Source organism: Lepidochelys kempii, chromosome 10 (genome assembly GCF_965140265.1).
Source record: "Lepidochelys kempii isolate rLepKem1 chromosome 10, rLepKem1.hap2, whole genome shotgun sequence".
Classification (NCBI taxonomy): domain Eukaryota; kingdom Metazoa; phylum Chordata; order Testudines; family Cheloniidae; genus Lepidochelys; species Lepidochelys kempii.
In genome coordinates, this window is record NC_133265.1 from 79,144,566 (window position 1) to 79,161,839 (window position 17,274).

At 39.5% G+C, this 17,274-nt stretch overlaps 1 protein-coding gene across 11 annotated transcripts in view; it reads right to left on the reverse strand.

The window, feature by feature from the left end:
* Positions 1–17,274, reverse strand: part of DENND4A (DENN domain containing 4A) — a 114,651-nt gene that overhangs the window by 56,268 nt on the left and 41,109 nt on the right. For 10 of the 11 annotated variants that reach the window (XM_073304348.1, XM_073304344.1, XM_073304354.1 and 7 more), the window contains 5 exons: positions 16,650–16,719; positions 14,434–14,603; positions 13,372–13,613; positions 10,306–10,372; positions 3,467–3,525 (listed from right to left, as the gene is read on the reverse strand). In XM_073304348.1, coding sequence (XP_073160449.1) covers positions 3,467–3,525; positions 10,306–10,372; positions 13,372–13,613; positions 14,434–14,603; positions 16,650–16,719 — 608 coding nt within the window. Of the gene's footprint in view, positions 1–3,466; positions 3,526–10,305; positions 10,373–13,371; positions 13,614–14,433; positions 14,604–16,649; positions 16,720–17,274 lie in introns of those variants that run through there. The other variant, XM_073304355.1, reaches the window with a different exon arrangement.

The following is a 17,274-nucleotide window of genomic DNA, read 5'->3' on the forward strand; positions in this document are numbered from 1 at the left end:
AAGGAACACTGAGGATCAACATGGCCCTTGTCCCGTGTGGTCTTGGATACCAACCTGGGGGGTTAGATGATAGGAGGAAAGGCACATAACTGATGTGCCTATTTCTAGAATGTCCACTATTCACATAAGCAGACGTTGGAATGTCTTAAAATCATCTGGCTCTGGGGCTACTGCTTTGCCTGATGATAAGGTCTTTGGGAGGCAAGGCAAGATGGCATTGGTCCTCTGGTCCCATGTTGTGCAGTTCCTGGCATTCTTCCTAGCTCGGTACCAGTGATCTGACCATGGATGACACTGGGAGTGCAATCTCCTCTTCCTGGAATTGGACAGGCATCAGCTCCTGAAAACGCACAAAGGAGAATCCCAGTAAGCCCAATACAGCATGATGGCATGCCACCGGATTGGCTTGTCTGATGATGGCCAGTCTGGGTGCGGTTGTGGTGGCATCCTGTTAGGAGAACCATTTGGTCTTTCCATAATCTCAAGAGAGAGCCGGTTCCCTGCTTGCGGAAGGTAAGAATGTATATCCTGGTGACAGGGAGGAAGAATAGATTTCCTCTAAGAGTAGCATTGAGAAATATGGTGCTCTCAGTACTAGGATCCACAACAGTGCTGGTTGTTGCCTGGGTGCTGAGGTAATTTCTGACACTGGTCCAGATTCCTCAAAGGATGCATCAGCAGTACCATCAGCGACAATACTGCTAGGGTCAATGCTGATGGTTATCTCATCACCAGTGGAGTCGGTGCTGGGGTAAATTTTGTGGATTATCACTAGCCCTAGGTTCAGTGTGGGGTTTCACAAGGTTTTTCCAAGGAGGCTTTGTGTGGCCTTTCCCTATGGGAAGATACCAACCTCTGCCTACAGTCTCTGCCATGCTTTCTCTCGGTGGGAAGCTTCAGTTCCAGCAGTATTGGAATCAGTGCCAGTGGCACTGGCTTCAGTGTCAGGGTTTTTCCTGTGCTGGCTTTGAGAACTGCATATCTACCTAAGGCGGGGCGGCACTCATGGATAGAATATTCTCCAGTGCATGGTTGGATTTGTTACCTGACTCCTCAAGGTCCGAAGACACACTTATAGACTGCTCTAGCAAGCAGCACTTCAGTTGAGTGTTGCAAGACTTGAGAATCTTGGAAAAAAGTGTTGTCATACCAAGCGTCTGTCTGGTATTCTGAAACCTGTCTGGTATATGGCTCTCACCAAAGCAGAAGAGGCATCTGATATGTACATCTGTTAACAGGGTTAGTCCATCACAGAAAGGATAGGTCTTGAAGACTGAGGACTTAGAGTTCATCACGAGGTGGAAGTGGATGAACCACCCTACACAAGGGGGGGGAAGGAAGGTGGTCTAACTGCCAAGAATAAGTCCTGATGGGTCATGTTTGTTTGTTTAGTTTCCTAGAGCAAATAGATGAGAGTTCGGAAGATTTCTGAAGAGTTTAGCCAGAATGAACGACAAGTGGGTTGAATATTCACTAAGTTCTATCTCTGCCAGTGGCAGCAAGAGGTAACTGAGGGAGGGTCAAGGCTGCACTGCCTCTTATGCCCAGACATGGGCACATGATGCAGCACAGGGCAAACGTGGGCCCTGACACACAGGGCTATTCAAAAGGTTCTTATCTCATGCACATGAGGCATGTGCACACCTGCAGTGGGATTCACACTGACACATACTCAAAGGATGTAAAATTATTTCACTAAAAAGCTGAAACAATAAAAGCTGCTTTATACATAATATAGTCTTATTTAATTGAATACAAATCTAACCAATGTCTTCAGATTACAGAGTACTTTAAAATGTGTGACTAATACTTTGAATTAGTGCGTTGATATTTCCCAGACATTAAAGAAAACTTTAATACCCAGACACAATGACATTTATGAAACAGTTCTGTAATTCTCTAACAAATGCCAGAGGGTCTAGTGATTTTCCCTCAATATAATGGGAAATGCTCAGTTCCTCAGGTTTGTGCTGCAATCACATAGCGATTATGTGAATGCTATTCTACTAGAAAGAAAGTTATCACATTGCTAACTGAGCTTCATGGATTATACAACAATATACATCTTTATCTCCTCCAGTCAAAAATGAATTCCTCATGTGAATTAACATTCAATATTAACAGCATCTGTACTCTTCATACAGAAAGTATGGAGTATTTTTGTTTAAATGAATATTTAGAAAATATTATAGATGTTACATAAAATATATGAATTAGTAAATACATATAACTTTGTTGTGAAGCAGTTAGGGTTCACATACACACACACACACTCACTTGACATAAACTCACAAAAGCAAGGAAGTGAAAAAGTTAAGCTACCTAAGAGTACATACGCTCAAGTTCTCCATACACAAGCAAACACCTTTATCATTACTGCAGCTATAACACAAATCTCTCTTTGCATCCTGAACTCTACTTCATTTTGCTCCTTCTGTACACATTTTACCAGATTATTCCTCCCACACTAGTAGTTGGTGATATTTGATCAAAGCTGGAAGGGGGGGGCGGGGGGTGGAGGAGAGACCAAAATGCAGCTGCTGATGGAGAATATTTTATTTGTCAGCAACTGCGCACAAAACTTCCTTTCATTTTAGGAGAAAATCTGCCGGAAAAGTCATTATTGATGGAAAAGTATTGGATGTGTCTGACTCCCTATCAAACAGGCTTGTGTTTATATGGCTCCCTATCATTCAGGTTTGCGTACACAGCACAAACTTTCTGTTACAGCAACATGGAGAATAGTTAAATAATGATCCTAAATCCAACATTAAAAAAAACAACCACCACCAAAAACCCAAAAGCCCATAGACAATACTCAGAATCCAGCTCTCTACCAAGTTTTGTGTAGGCAAAATGTTTTTTAAGAGATTATTGGTCAAAAATGAAAAGCTAGGATTGCAATGGACACATCAGATAGGAAGATTTGAATTTTGGCCTTATTAAATATTATGAAGAGAAACCAAACAAGAACAACACAGAAAATTCAGTGTGCAAAAAAGTTACCTTCTGTGTTCTTTTCTCCACCTACTTTTTGACTAATTCAGGAACTTATGCCTGATATTAAGCCCATTTAAGAACTCTATCCTGACTATGGAGTCACTACCAAGGATTTCCATAATTTATATATATTACATATGATTTTCATAAGCTATATGGACTGTGAGGTTTCTGCAGTAGCAAGTGAGATTTTAAAAAAATAAGGCAAACTATTAAATACGAAGTACCAAAATACGTTTTTGTTATTGTTGCAAGAGTGACTTACAGTATTTCAGATAGTTATAAAATATAAAGACTTAAAATTAATACCTCTATAAGGAAAAAAAATCGTATCACTTCCAGATACATCAATTACAAAATATAGTAGACCGTTAAAATTACTTCATATTTCAAAGCTTTAAAGCTTCATGTCACTAATGGATCAAGGTACGTTTCACAATTAAAACAGAACTGTTGTGTTACTTGCCTCAGTGGTAGAGGTGATGACACTGGCTGACTAAGAATCAGGTTATCATGTGGCGATAGCTATAAAAAAAATTTCATATACACTTTTTATTTTGGACCTTAAAAATATTTAACAGAAATTGTACAACAGTCAATCAATTATAATGTGAACATTTTAAAAAAAAGTCTATATTAAACATTATGTAGCTCAGGCATATGTGAAATAATGAAGCAATAAAATGCAAAATCATCATTCATATATTTTACTTATAGATAAGTTATAGGTGACACTTTCTCTCCTCCTTCTGCACTTAAACAGAAAGATGATCCATCATATTACCTATCTTAAAAAAAGGATTAAAACTAACATTGCATAACAGCTCCATGACAGTTTATTAACCCTCCAATTAATTAATATTCTGGGATAAGTGAGGAGCCACAGCTCAGCTACAACAACATTTTTTTTTCCAAGTAACATCTTCTCTATAAGAAAAGAGAACCAGATCCTCAGCTAGTGTAAACCAGTTCAACTCCATTTATTTTACTGGAACTAAGGGCAGATTACACCAGCTGAAGATCTGGCCCAATAATGTATTAATACATTTATCCTCTTTTCAAAGACTTCAACGATGGCATCAAGAGAGACCATACATATACTCGAAATGAAGATAGGAAGATTATTTTCATTATTATATTACACTTCATATTTTGTATATAGGGTATCTTTCAGTAATCAAACTCAGGAACTACACTGCCAGAAAAGAACAATTTCTTACCTACAGTAACTGCAGATCTTCGAGATGATGTTGTCAGTGTGAATCCCACTGTAGGTGCATATGCAAACAAAATCAGAATTTGTTTTGCATTGGGGCCAGACACATGTTCTATGCCTCCTCATGTTCCCATGTAAGGGTATAAAGGGCAGAGTGGCTGCGACCTTGCCTCAGTTCCTTCACAAATCAAAGACTAACTGAGGACTCCTAAAGTGGAGAGAGGCAAGTCACAAAATCCACACTGACAACATATCAAAGAACCAGTTACTGTAGGGCAAGTAACTATTTTTCCTTTTTCGAGTATGTGTCAGTGTGGATCCCACTGTAGGTGACAAGCAAGCAATATCCCCTCTGGATGGTGGGAATGAGGAATATCAGCTGAATCAGTCAAACAACGATTGAAGTACTGCTCTCCCAAACTTGGCATCCCATGTCAAGGGCATGGTGTTTCACACAAGCCAGTGGGTTACTCCACATTGCAGCCCTGCAGATCTGAATGTTTTTGAGGCAGGCGGTAGATGCAGATTGTGTTGTGGTACTATGTATCTTGATATTCGAAGGGAGAAGCTTGCCACCCAGCTGGTAGCAGGTGGAAACGTAATGTGATATCTATTTGGAAATTCTCTGCAAAGAGAGGAGTTGGCTTTTAAATGGACCAGAAATGGCAACAAAGAGCAGAGAGACTAATGAAAAGGCTTGGTCCATTTAAGGTAATACATCAAAGATCTGGATACATCCAAGTTATGCAGTTTCTTCTCTCCCTGCATCAAGTGTGAGAAGAAGATTAGCAAGGAAGTCACCTGGTTCACGTGAAAATCCAAGACCTCTTTGGAGACAAAACTGGGGTGTGGTCTCAACACCACTGTCTCTATGGAAGGATGTATAAGACAGTCCTGCCATGAAAGTCTGGACCTCACTGACTGAGCTAAAGTGATGGCCACAAGACCACCTTGATAGTAAGGTAGTATACGAAACAATATGACAGTGGCCCAGATGGAGGCTCTGTGAGCTTCAGAAGGACAATATTAAGGTCTCATGAGAGAGCCAAGTCTCTGACTGGAAATTAAAATATGGAGGCAGCCCTTAAGGAATTTTGATAACCACTGGGTGCGAAAAGACTGAGTGAGAACGCACAAGTGCATACCATGTTGATATTGCTGTAAGGTGGGCCTTGAGAGAATTGAATGCCAGGCCTGCTTGTTTCAGGAGTAGCACAATCTTTGATATCAGTGTTTCCACTTGGATCCAGATCATTCTGAGCTGCTGTGATGGGGTGTACAAGCCCCACTCTGGTGCGGGATGGGTTAAGGAGCAGCTCTGGGCCCAGAAAGCCACACCCAACTGCCCCTGCACACAATGGAGGTTGAGCGCAAAGGGGAGCAGTTCAGCTTGGCGGACAGAGAAGGAGAGCAGTTGTGTGGTGTAGGCTCCTGCCGAGAAGCTGCTGGGGCCCCGCATGGCCGGGACCAGGCCCCACTGCCAAGCCATCACAGGCCCTTCAACCATGGCGGATAGCAATGACGAGCCCCAACTGAGAGAGGAAGACTGTCCAGATCACGACCAGAGAGGACACTTGGAGGGAACTCGGCAGTAAACCAATGGCACCAGCAGAGGAACCAAAGCCAGAGTAGGAAATAGCCCAGGGAGCAAGCATAGGGGTGCCCACCCCCTACGCCACACATTTTGAATTATTGTTTCACTGGGCCCTGGGTGGGAACTCAGTGGAGCAGGGAGGGTCCAGGTTCGCCTACCCCGGCCATTGACCCTCTGAATGAGACGGACACAGACTCGCACTGCTAGGCGGTACTGCTAGGCAGTATTGCAAAACACTCCCCCTCCCTCGATAGATGTCCAAACGGAAAATTTCTTCTACTTTAAGCATAAGTCTTCCTAGTGGAGGATTTTCTGCTTTGTATGAGGAGATCAGAATTTGATTCTGAGATATTATGTCTGGGCAGGCCAGGAGGTAAATGGGAGGTTGCGTGGACAGCTGCAGCAGGACCAACAGATAAAATTGCCTCAGCCAGCAAGGGACTATTATGATGACTGTAGCTTTGTCCCTCCTGAATCCTGGACAGTATCCTGGGGACAGGGAAATTTGTGGAAAAACAGGAGCCCTCAAGACCACTCATGAAGAAAAGGCCAGGGAGGGAACATAATATTTACCTTCGGCTCTTCTTGAGGTGGGAGAAAGGGACAAACGAGTCTGTCATATTGACTTAACAGGCTCCAAAATTGCCTTATTAATTGGTAAGACCACCTGCAATGGCCTGGTAGTAGACAAAATGTCAATGAGGCAATGGGAGGACTCCCTAACCACCTCCATCTGGATCCCCAAAACCTGAGGCAACCCTCTTCAATAGCTCTTGGTGTGTTCCATAATCAGCTGGAGGGGGTGAGATGCCTCCCAAGGAAACTGCCTTAACAGGGGAGGAAGACAATGAAGTCAGCAAAGTTTGAAGCTGTCCTTCCTCCATTAGCAGTTCAGCAGACTCTTCCTGAACCACTTCTTCCTGCTCAGTGCCAGGCCCAGTACCGGACTCACAAACAGATGGCACCTGGAGAGTACATTCCCCATGTCTCCCCTAGGGCACAAAGCAGGAATAACTTGTGTAGGACCTGGAAACTAAGGGGAATCCTCATAGCTTCCAAAAGGCCACTGGACAGGTGTTGGACCCAATGACTCCCTGGCCACATGCCCAATCTGATTCCAGCTGCAGGATCTCAAGGTAACCCTGGGTAGAAACACCTACAGGGGGAATAGTGCAGCTCCAAGGTTTGGAAACCTAGGTGCCAACCTGAGATGCCAACTTCAGAGTCAAGCTTTCCCTTTGAGGCTGCTGACGGGTGTGAAACATGAAGCACAGGAAGTTGTTGCAGTACCAACTACTGCACTGATGATACTAGTGCTGCTCAGTCACCGGTAGCAAGAGCAGAGTGTCCTGCACTGCCAGGGATACCAGTACTGATAAATTCAGCAGATTTCTTGCCGCCACAAATGCCTCAAGTATGGTTGGTCCCAAGACAGTCTTGGGTTGCTGTGGTACTGCAGATGAAGAAAGCTCCACTTCAGGCTCCAGAGTTTCTGCACTACCTGAGAAGACATATACTTGGATTTTGGGTGCACTGTACTCTTATCCATATGCTTAATGGATTTAGGTGTTGGCAATCTTCCTCTCTCAGAGTGTCTTAGGTACCAGAGAAAGAGAGTAGTGCCAGGCCTCAGGCTGCATAGGAGGCGCATTCCTAACAGAAGAAGTCAAAGTGAAAGCTATGCTCTGAAGGCGGTCTCAAGGCCACCCTCATGAGTTAAAGCTTCAGCCTGGCTTCTCTGTCTTTTTCAATCTTTGGCCTAAAGTCTTTGTAAATTTGGCAATGATCCTGTATATGAGTTTCCCCTCAAACACGTCAAGCAGTTGGAGCACAGGTCACTCAGAGGCGTCGGCCTAGAACAAAAGATGCAGGGCTTGAAGCCCAGTGACTGAGGCATCCCTCCATACCAAGAAGCAGAAATGTGAGAACCGGGGACTGAAAAAGAGAACTAATCTTACACTTACTAAGAAACTACAAAACTAGATAACTATTTACAAGAAATTTACGACAAGCACACCGAAAGCACTTGCTAAGGCAAGCCAAGGAATTATAATGACCATCACAGGTGGTAAGAAGGTCGGGGTTTGGAGGCAGCTGGGCCCTTTAAACTGGCATGTAACAGCCCAGCATACTCAAGCCACCCTTAGCGAGTGTGTGTGCACCCAGAGTGAAATGCACATGTGCAATCACTCAAAGAAGAGTTTCCGATCTCGCATGCATGAGGTACATGCCTACATCCACACTGACACATATTGAAATAAGAGCCTGTAATGCTAAACAGCTACTTAGTTAAAAGACTTAAAATACTCCTTCAGGTTTTAGATTTTCCCCCCACATTGTTAAAGAGATCTTAATTCTACCATACTTGTTAAACTAACCAATTCCAGGGAGCAAAACTTTCCCTAATAATACTTTTAGTTTATAATTGCTATGATTCAAGCATTCCCTCAGATCCACTCAGAAAAATATTTTAGATTTGAATGCATGTGATTTCACTACGGCACAGTGCTAATCACTGTGTTCTCTGTAATACCAACATACATCTGGAGTCACTCTATGAAAGTTCCTCATTAGACATCTTGTAAGAATTATCTGGCTATGGACATTAACAGTAATTTCTATTAAAGCTGATTTTGCTACTTGTGCTAAATTGGTACATGTATAACCTTTTGCCTATATCTATGGTGTTATGTAAATTCATTTAGATGTAATGTGTATGAATGGCTCACACCACACAGATTTCTTAAAAGTTTGTTCCAGGATATTTTCATAGATTTCGGCTAATTGGGAATATTGCTTCAAATGTCTTTCTAAATATGCTAAATTCTTCTATATGCATTTCTTTACAGATCTTATCTACAATATTTTATCAGGTGTGACTAATGGAAAAGAACAGGATTTAAATATACTGGATTTTTAATCAGACTTTAAATATTTATTGTAAAAATTGTCAAGTGTGGAATATACTACAGGATATTTGTTCTCCAACTCCTCTTCAGAAACATTATATCCAAATTAATAAACATGCCCTTAGACATCCTTAAGTCTCTTGGTTGAGATTTCTAAGAATGTTTAAAACACCATTTAAGGAAGTTGCCTCCATTTTTAGTAGACTTTATTCACTGAGAAATCTACCCTAAAGGCTGTGGATATCACTTCAAGTCTCAAGATTGCACCGATTCCTTTGCAATGTATTTTTCAAAAGAAGTCACTGAAGATCAAATACCATTTGAAACTTGGTCAGAACAACAAGACTTGGTTCAGTAATTTTGACTGTATGGCTATGAAATGAGTTTGTCTGTTCTTTGCTCTAAGTTTCTAACTTAACATGCCTCTATCCTGTTTGCCTCCTAAAATAATAAAATTTTCCTTTTCCAGTGGGACATAATCTAATGAGGAGGCTTAATAGCAGCTCCCTCACAAAAATCCTAAATTAGAGGTTTCCTTACCCCCACCAACTCTGCATATGATTTAACAGAGAATACATCTTTGATTGACCTCCAACCCTGATACCACTTTTAAGGCTGGACATAGTAAAGATTACCTTACGTGAGTGGACAGTAAGGCTCTGTCTGAGACTTCGGCAGCAGCTGGTGTGGATGACCCAGGAGCCGCCTGAGCAGCTCAGGCAGTTGCACCGGCCACTGCTGAGGCAGTCTCAAGCCCCCCTGGCCCCCAGCGGTGCTTACCTGGGGGAGCTTCCCGGAAGGGCAACAGGAACTCCCCTCCCTCAGCTTTTAGCTCCACATGCTGCCTCTGCTCCACTCACAGGCACCGCCCCTGCAGCTCTCACTGGCCGCGGTTCCCAGCCAATGGGAGCTGCAGAACCGGAGCTTGGGGCGAGGCGGAGGCAGAATGTGGAGCTAGGAGCTGGAGGTCACTGCTTCCCAGGAGCCAGGTAAGGAGTCTGCCATTAATTTTTGTTTACTGCCCGTGACCTGTCCATGACTTTTACTAAAAATACCTGTGACTAAAACATAGCCGTAGTCATAAGTTTCATAAATTGTGCCTCTTGAATGTGCATAATTCTTGTATACTTCAGTGGAAACCATACACATGCAGAGGACAGAATAAGGCCCTTTGAAAAAAGTAGTCGTGAAGAACATACTCCAGAGGTCTAGCCTACAGATCTCACTTTTGTTTAAGCTGAATAAAATAAAAAGACGAAAATATTTCACAAACAATGAGGGACTCACACAGCTGTCCTGGCTTTCTGCAATATATCCCTTAACTAGCACATAGCGTTTTTTTTTAAGTACAAAATCAAATATGCCTCATGAAATATAATGCCTAAGAAAATGTTTTAGTATAGTCGTAAATTAAACTGGAAACATGCAACATCAATTATTTCTAAGTGTGAAATATTTGTGAATTTGGCTGCAGATGTTTTCTTTTTTATACGAATATTTAAAGAAAACTGTACTATATTTTCACATATAAGCAGCCGTATAAAATGACTGATACTGGAGATAGTTAAGAAAGATTTTAAACTTACCTGAACTAAAATTCTTGGTCTCTGAGGGGATGGAAAAGGAACTTTGTGCATAAAATGCGAAATATGTCTGAAGAAAAAGAAAAGACTAACTTTAAACATACCGGTAATAGAAATCACAACTTGAGAACTGTTTGTGAAATGCTGTACATCACTTTGTGTGCTTTTTGCAAGCAACATGAAAAGTGGCCATATAAAAATGGCAGAATCTTGCTCAGTATATTTGCTTATTTTAATGACTAACATAAATTGTTGACATTTATTACTCTTGTTAGTACTACAGAGCCAACAGCCAACAGAGACTGAAGTAGATTCAATTTAGGTTCTTAGTATATGCTGATCATTGAGGTATTAGAACACCTTTATGCAAGAAAACTCTTGTATTAATACCTTCTTGTTAATCAACTCACCTGGTTATAAAACTCCAACCAAAGAACCACTCTCTTATACTTGTGCAAGACCACTGAAGGCAATGGGATTACACAAGCATCCCAGAGAGTGTAATTTGGCCTTCAGAACCTATATTGCTGATGTTGGTGTGCAAGATGACAGCAACCCAAGCCATCTTTCAAATTCCAGGGTTGAGTTTGCAAGCTGGCAGTTACAAAAATCTTTCCATTTGTAAAGTAAAAATATTTGATCCTGAAATCTTTCAGGTTGCCAACCTTCCAGAAATCTCCAGGAATTAAGATTAAACTTTAATTAAAGATGGCATGTGATGAAACCTCCAGGAATACGTCCAACCAAAACTGGCAACCCGAGAGACTAAAACTATGACACTGAAATCTAGCTAGTCTATTTACTTTGTTAACACCATTTGCAAATGATCCTTGCACAGTAACATTAGATAAAACCCTGAGGTTAATGAACTTCGGCTTATTTTCAAACTTTCAGACATAAACTGAACTTAAAAATCAGTAACAGAAAAAAGAAGTAGGACATTATGTCTCATTCACATTGTAGTGTCAAATGCATGACTATAAATCTATTAATTTTTTTAAACTGTAAACTGAAACTGTAAATTTTTTTAAACTTTGCAATCCTGGAAATTGTTCAAAATGGAAATAGAAAATTCTGAGGGAGCTTGTAAGAGTTTTATGTATTTCACAAATACTTGGAATTTTCAGATTCATTGATCTCTATATTGCACAAAAAACTAAAGCATATACTGTACTGAGATTTCCTCTTATTAGCAGCACTGGGAGAGCTTCATCAGTGTTATCATTCTCAGAGGCTAACACAAAGAAATGGATTTTAGCATAAAAAGGCTGCATTTAAACTGCCACAGGGCTTTCTCTCTGATCCAGCAAACAGACAGGACCTTCTGTTCAAGAGGGGCCCCGACCTTTGCAGAACAGTTGGAAATACTTTGGCTACTAGGGCCCCATAAAACTGATGGGTGACTCCTGTTAGGTTTAGTGTGTATTTAAATCTGTTTATTGTTATGTTTTCTTTGTAATGGTTTTACTTTAAGAATAAATGCATTTGCTTAGAAAGAGCTGTGTGGTAACTTGTAAGAGCTGGCAATACTGTTAATAGCTCTCTCAGAGAAAGAGAAGCTCAGATCCTGGCCTACAGGTAAACTGGCTTGCTGGGGATATCACAGTGCGGGCACAGAGCTGTGCATCCTTAAAAGCCCCAGTCAGGAAGGAGAGAGACATGGGTCTCCACCCAAGACAGAAACCCAAGTGGGTGCCCTCAAGGAACCATGGAGGAGGAATACAGGTGCAGTTACCCTAAACTGTGAGAAATATATAAAATTCTTAATGTAAATAAGATTATGTTGAAGTTTAATTGGAAAAAAGAAAGGTGCATATACAGGAACAGACTTTAAAGGTATCTAGCATTGCTCTGCTCAGCACTGCAACACCCAACTGACTGAGGGGCTCATAAGTTCTATTTTCAAAACTGACTTAAGCAGTTAGGAGCTGAAGAGACTTCTGAGTGCCTAAGTCACTTTTGAATATAGAACTTCAGAACCTAAGTCAGTTGGATGTTGCAATGCTGAGGGGAACAATGTCTAAATATCTTTAAAAAATCTGAGACACAAGGTGGACCCATTTCTCTAGGCAAGAGACAAGTTTTTGAAAGCTTGGTCCAATAAAAGATATTACCTCACCCACCTTGCTTCTCTAATACCCTAGAGCTAACATGGCTACAACTACAGTGCATTTAAAAATCTGGGCCACAGTCAGAACAAAGCAAGTATCGGCTTCGATATTTTCTGTTATGCTGTAAACTTCGCCTAGCCTAAAAGTGTCTCCTTCAGGTATGTCTACACTATAGAGCCCATGCTAGCCTATGATAGCTATGTCAACATAGCCATGCTAGCATAGCCCCTAGTGTGAACACCACCTCCCCGAAAGATATTACCTACATCAAAAGAAGCCCTCCTGCCATCGACATAGCTATGTCTACACTGGAGATTGTCAGAATAGTTATGTCAATCAGGGAAGGTTTTTTCACACCAATGACCAATGCAGCTACGGTAACATAATTTAAGTGTAGATCAAGGCTTAATCTTCATTCAGATTATAGATATTACTCTTTAGGTATAGGGAGTCATATCACACTTTAAACATAAAAGGATTATTCTCACTTGTGTTAGAATTGAGTTCAACACATTAATCACTCCAAAGGACCAAAGATATTAGAAAACTAACTCCTAAACATGCAGATGTGAATAGGCATTTTTATAATCTTTTTGACCAACTGTATCTGACAAAATCACAAAGGGTTTATAATCTTTGTTCTCCTAAACAAAATATTTAAAAATCCTGGAGCCATTTAGACAATCTTAAAAAGAAATGAATGGCTTAAGATGTACGTAGAGAGGAGATAAAATACATTTTAAAAACAAAAAAGAGGTTTTTAAAGAAAGGGTACATCAAAGAAATAAAAGTTTATCCATGGGAAAAAATGAGCATTTGATTCACCATAATAGCAGAATTGAACATTAAACACAAAATACTTTAATATATCAAAAAGCCATAACCAATTATCAAAGTAACATGGAAAATTCACAACAACTTGAATTATCAGCACGAATTCTTCTGTGAAACAACTTACTTCTCAATAGGCAGGACATGAGGACCAGAGATGGAATAACGATAAAGAAAGGTAAGAAACTTCTTGAAAGCATCAAAAAAAGGCCAGTGAGAGAGCAGACAAATGCATTTGTTAGTCTGAACTGTTTTGGAGTTATCTGACTTCCCATCTCCAGTAGTTGCTAACCCTAACTGAGATTTCTGTTTTTCTGTGAGATTCTCCTCGGGATATGGTTCATAGAATTGAATAGCAGCACCATATACCTGCAAACAATAATACATTTGATTACAGCTACGTACATCTGCCTAAATCTTTAAAGAAAGCCAACATATCCTAAAGTTGCAAGCAAATCAAGAGTATTCTATAGTGGCATAAACTGGACATATGTATCTTTTGAAATTTCTTTAAAAATATTCTTATGATCGCATATAAACCAGACCCTTTTAAATGAATTTAAAAAAAACAAATATAAAGCCATATGTGAAAAGGCAAGTTAAAACAACTGTTCTTAGGGTAGACAAGGAAATAATGATACAGAGTACAGCTGTCTCTGTAACTGCCATTTAAGCTACTTTTTGGGCTGCTCTATAAGCAACTCAAGGCAGTAGATACAACTCTTCAATAAAGCCCTCCTGAAATCCATTTATATTATGTGACACATACATGCATGGGAAGAACAGGGTTGTTCCCATACTTTTACAATGTGAAAATCCAGGCTGCATCCATGCAAATTTACTTTTCTCTCTTTTAGATTTCTGTTTTTAATGTAGTTGGAAAAGGGGGAGGAAGGGAATTTTATTTTAGGGGCTGATTCAGAACCCATTGAGGTCAACAGAAAGACCCACTGTTGTCTTTAACAGTCTTTCAGTCAAGCCCTTAAAGAACAGGATTCAAGTTTTTTAGTTATCTGTGTGAATGTCTTTTATTTTCACTCGTAACAAATGTCAAATTGTGTAACAATGTTTTACTGTTGTGATGTAGTTTTCTTGTGCTTATAATCGGTTACCTTTCTGAACATTAACTATTCAAGGTTACAAAATCAATCAATCACAAAATTTAACATTTGTTAATTTTTTTCAATACCTTTTCAGCCGAAGCTCCAGTTAGTACAAATGTAGAAAAAACCGGAAGGGGGTATTTACTACTAGATGGCCAACACTCAATAGTTGCACCCATGGGTAGACAGAAAAGAGGCACTGATTCTGGTAATGGGAATGACTCGTAGTCTTCTTCAGGATATCTGCATATTAAACCTAATAAAGCAATTATTAAAAAGGCAGTTACAGAACAAATCCTATGTTAGAAGTGTGCATGTATGACCTGATTTCACACAAACACATTAACTATATAACAGTATAAATTCACGTCAGGAGACCTAGAAGAAGTTTCAAAATGTCTGGACAACTGTATGATTGTCAGGTTAACAGCACAATTCCAAAGAACTAATATGAATCACATGGATAAGCACAATATTGGGAATTATTTGATTCTCTAGGTACTACACAGTAAACAATCTTATTAACTTTTCTTTTTTCATATCTACAGGCTTACGTACATTTTCATCTATGAATACTATACTATTTTTAATCACAGAGATCAATGAACAAATTAAATTTCAGATCCATGAAGAAAAAGAAAAGAAAACCTCTAAATGTGATGAATAAAAGTAATAAGCATTTGAATAAAAATTACTCTTCTAGTAAGATTCAACAATGTGTTTAAAAAAATATAGGGAAAAAACTTTAATGGTAATTATATATATATATAAAAAAAAAGACATTAAAAGCCAGAGAGCTCTTCAGAGGATACAAATGGGCATAGCTCCATTGACTTCAATAAAGTCATGCTGATCTACACTAGCTGATGATCTAAGTTTTTAAGATATATGAGACTAACCATTTTTATTTCTAGCTACAACTTCAAAATACATCAAGTTCTAGAGCAAAAGTTTTTCAACCTGGGGGTTCTGAACGAGTGTCAGGGAGTTGCAACTACCTGTCCTTTCCCTATTCCTAGACAGCTGGGAGCGTTTGGGAGTCACAGTATGGAAACACTTGAGAACTGGTGTTCTAGAGAAATATGAAACCCTATGATACAAGGCTATTCTTAGGAATATAATGCACTGTAAGTTATCATAGAATATTTTCCTTCAATCAAATTTAAACAGGAAAGCATTTGTGTTTTGTATATTTATTGCTAGAGCCACTAAAAAGTATGTATTTTTTTACATTAGTAAGTACATATTAGCCAGAGGCCTAACCTACACAAGTATATGTGGGGCATATTCTTACCACATCCTGGTAAAAACACAAGCTTTATATGATAAGGTATTGGTTTTTGCCACAGACTAGTAACACATGAATTACCATTTTAGATCAGACCCAAGGTCCATCTAATCCAATATTCCAGTTCTGACAGTGGCCAGAAGCAGATGAGTTTGAGGAAAGTGTAAGAACCGCACATTTAAGACCTAGTTCTGCATGGTAAAAAGCACTCCCATCTAATGCTGACTTCAGTGGGAATCAAGGATGTTTATTCCCACGCATTATCAGGCCCTCAGTGAATTAAATTTCCTCCCCAAAACAAGAAAAATAATAATGAAGATTCAAAACATGGTATAATTAAACAGATCGCAAGCCAGTTGACCTTGAGGGAACTAGGTAAGCCTCTTCTATTCCCTTCAACTTCTGCCACAGGCAGTGTGAATGTGAAAGAAACATTTCAGAATTGAGTTCATTTATTCTGATATGGTCAAAAAGTCTTGGAATATGCACTCAGGGTTACTGTAGGAGGGGTTCATGACAAAATGAAAAAATCAACTATATTTTATTAAATAAAATTACAAGACTATTACAAAACATCGGGTAAAATCTTGACCTCACTGAAGTCAATGGGAGTTTTGCCATTGATTTCCATGGGGCCAGGTTTTCAACCCAAAAGGTAATTATAGTACCTTTGCCATATTCTGCAAGAGAAATGGTAATTTGCAGTAAGATGATGAGAGCACTACGATGAATTAAAAAGAAAGACACACACAAAAAGACGACTAAATCTATATTTAATACAGATTTTTAAAAATGAAAGACATAATAGTACAAGACAGTAGTTTGGATGTTTTTGGGCTATTTTTATTAGAAAGCTCTTTGGGTCAGAGGCTTATTTTATTTTGTACAGTGCCAAAGACAATGCCTGTATTTAAATAAATAATTCTCAGACAAAACTACTGCAAGATGAAGGTATGGCTAAGTGTACATATCAGTAACTTAAGAGAGCAACAAAGCTATAGAATAATTACTCACCAGCTTTATATGATATGGTATTGGTTTTTGCCACAGACTTTTTATAACATAGGTATACTGCTGAGCCCCACTGTAGAAAAACACAAAAGTCAACACATTCTTATTGATTTACTTGACAAGGTGTAAAAAAAGAAATGAAATACAGAGAAAAGAAATAGTTTAGGAAAGGACTCCTCAAAACTCTTGTTATCTTTCATTGGTCATGTCCTAGGAACTCAGGAATTACCATATTAGATCAGACCCAAGGTCCATCTAATCCAGTATTCCATTTCTGACAGTGGCCAGCAGATGATTTAGAGGAAGGTGTAAGAACCACACAGGAGCATGTGAGATAATTTGCCCCCCATATTAGGTCTCCTCCTATCTCTTATAGGTAGAAATTGGCTTAAGATCCAAAGCATGAGGTTTAACACCACTTCCTAATTTTGTTTAGAATTAACTATAAAACTCTAGATATTCTTGTTACCCATATGCATGTCTAATCCCTTTTGCTAAACTCTTGTCTTCAATTATGCTACTTTACTCACACTTACAGTCATGCTGATTTCAATGAGAACTACTCACATGAGTCAGTATAATAGCATGATTTGACCCATAAAATAATAGATTTTTCTCTGCTAGCTTT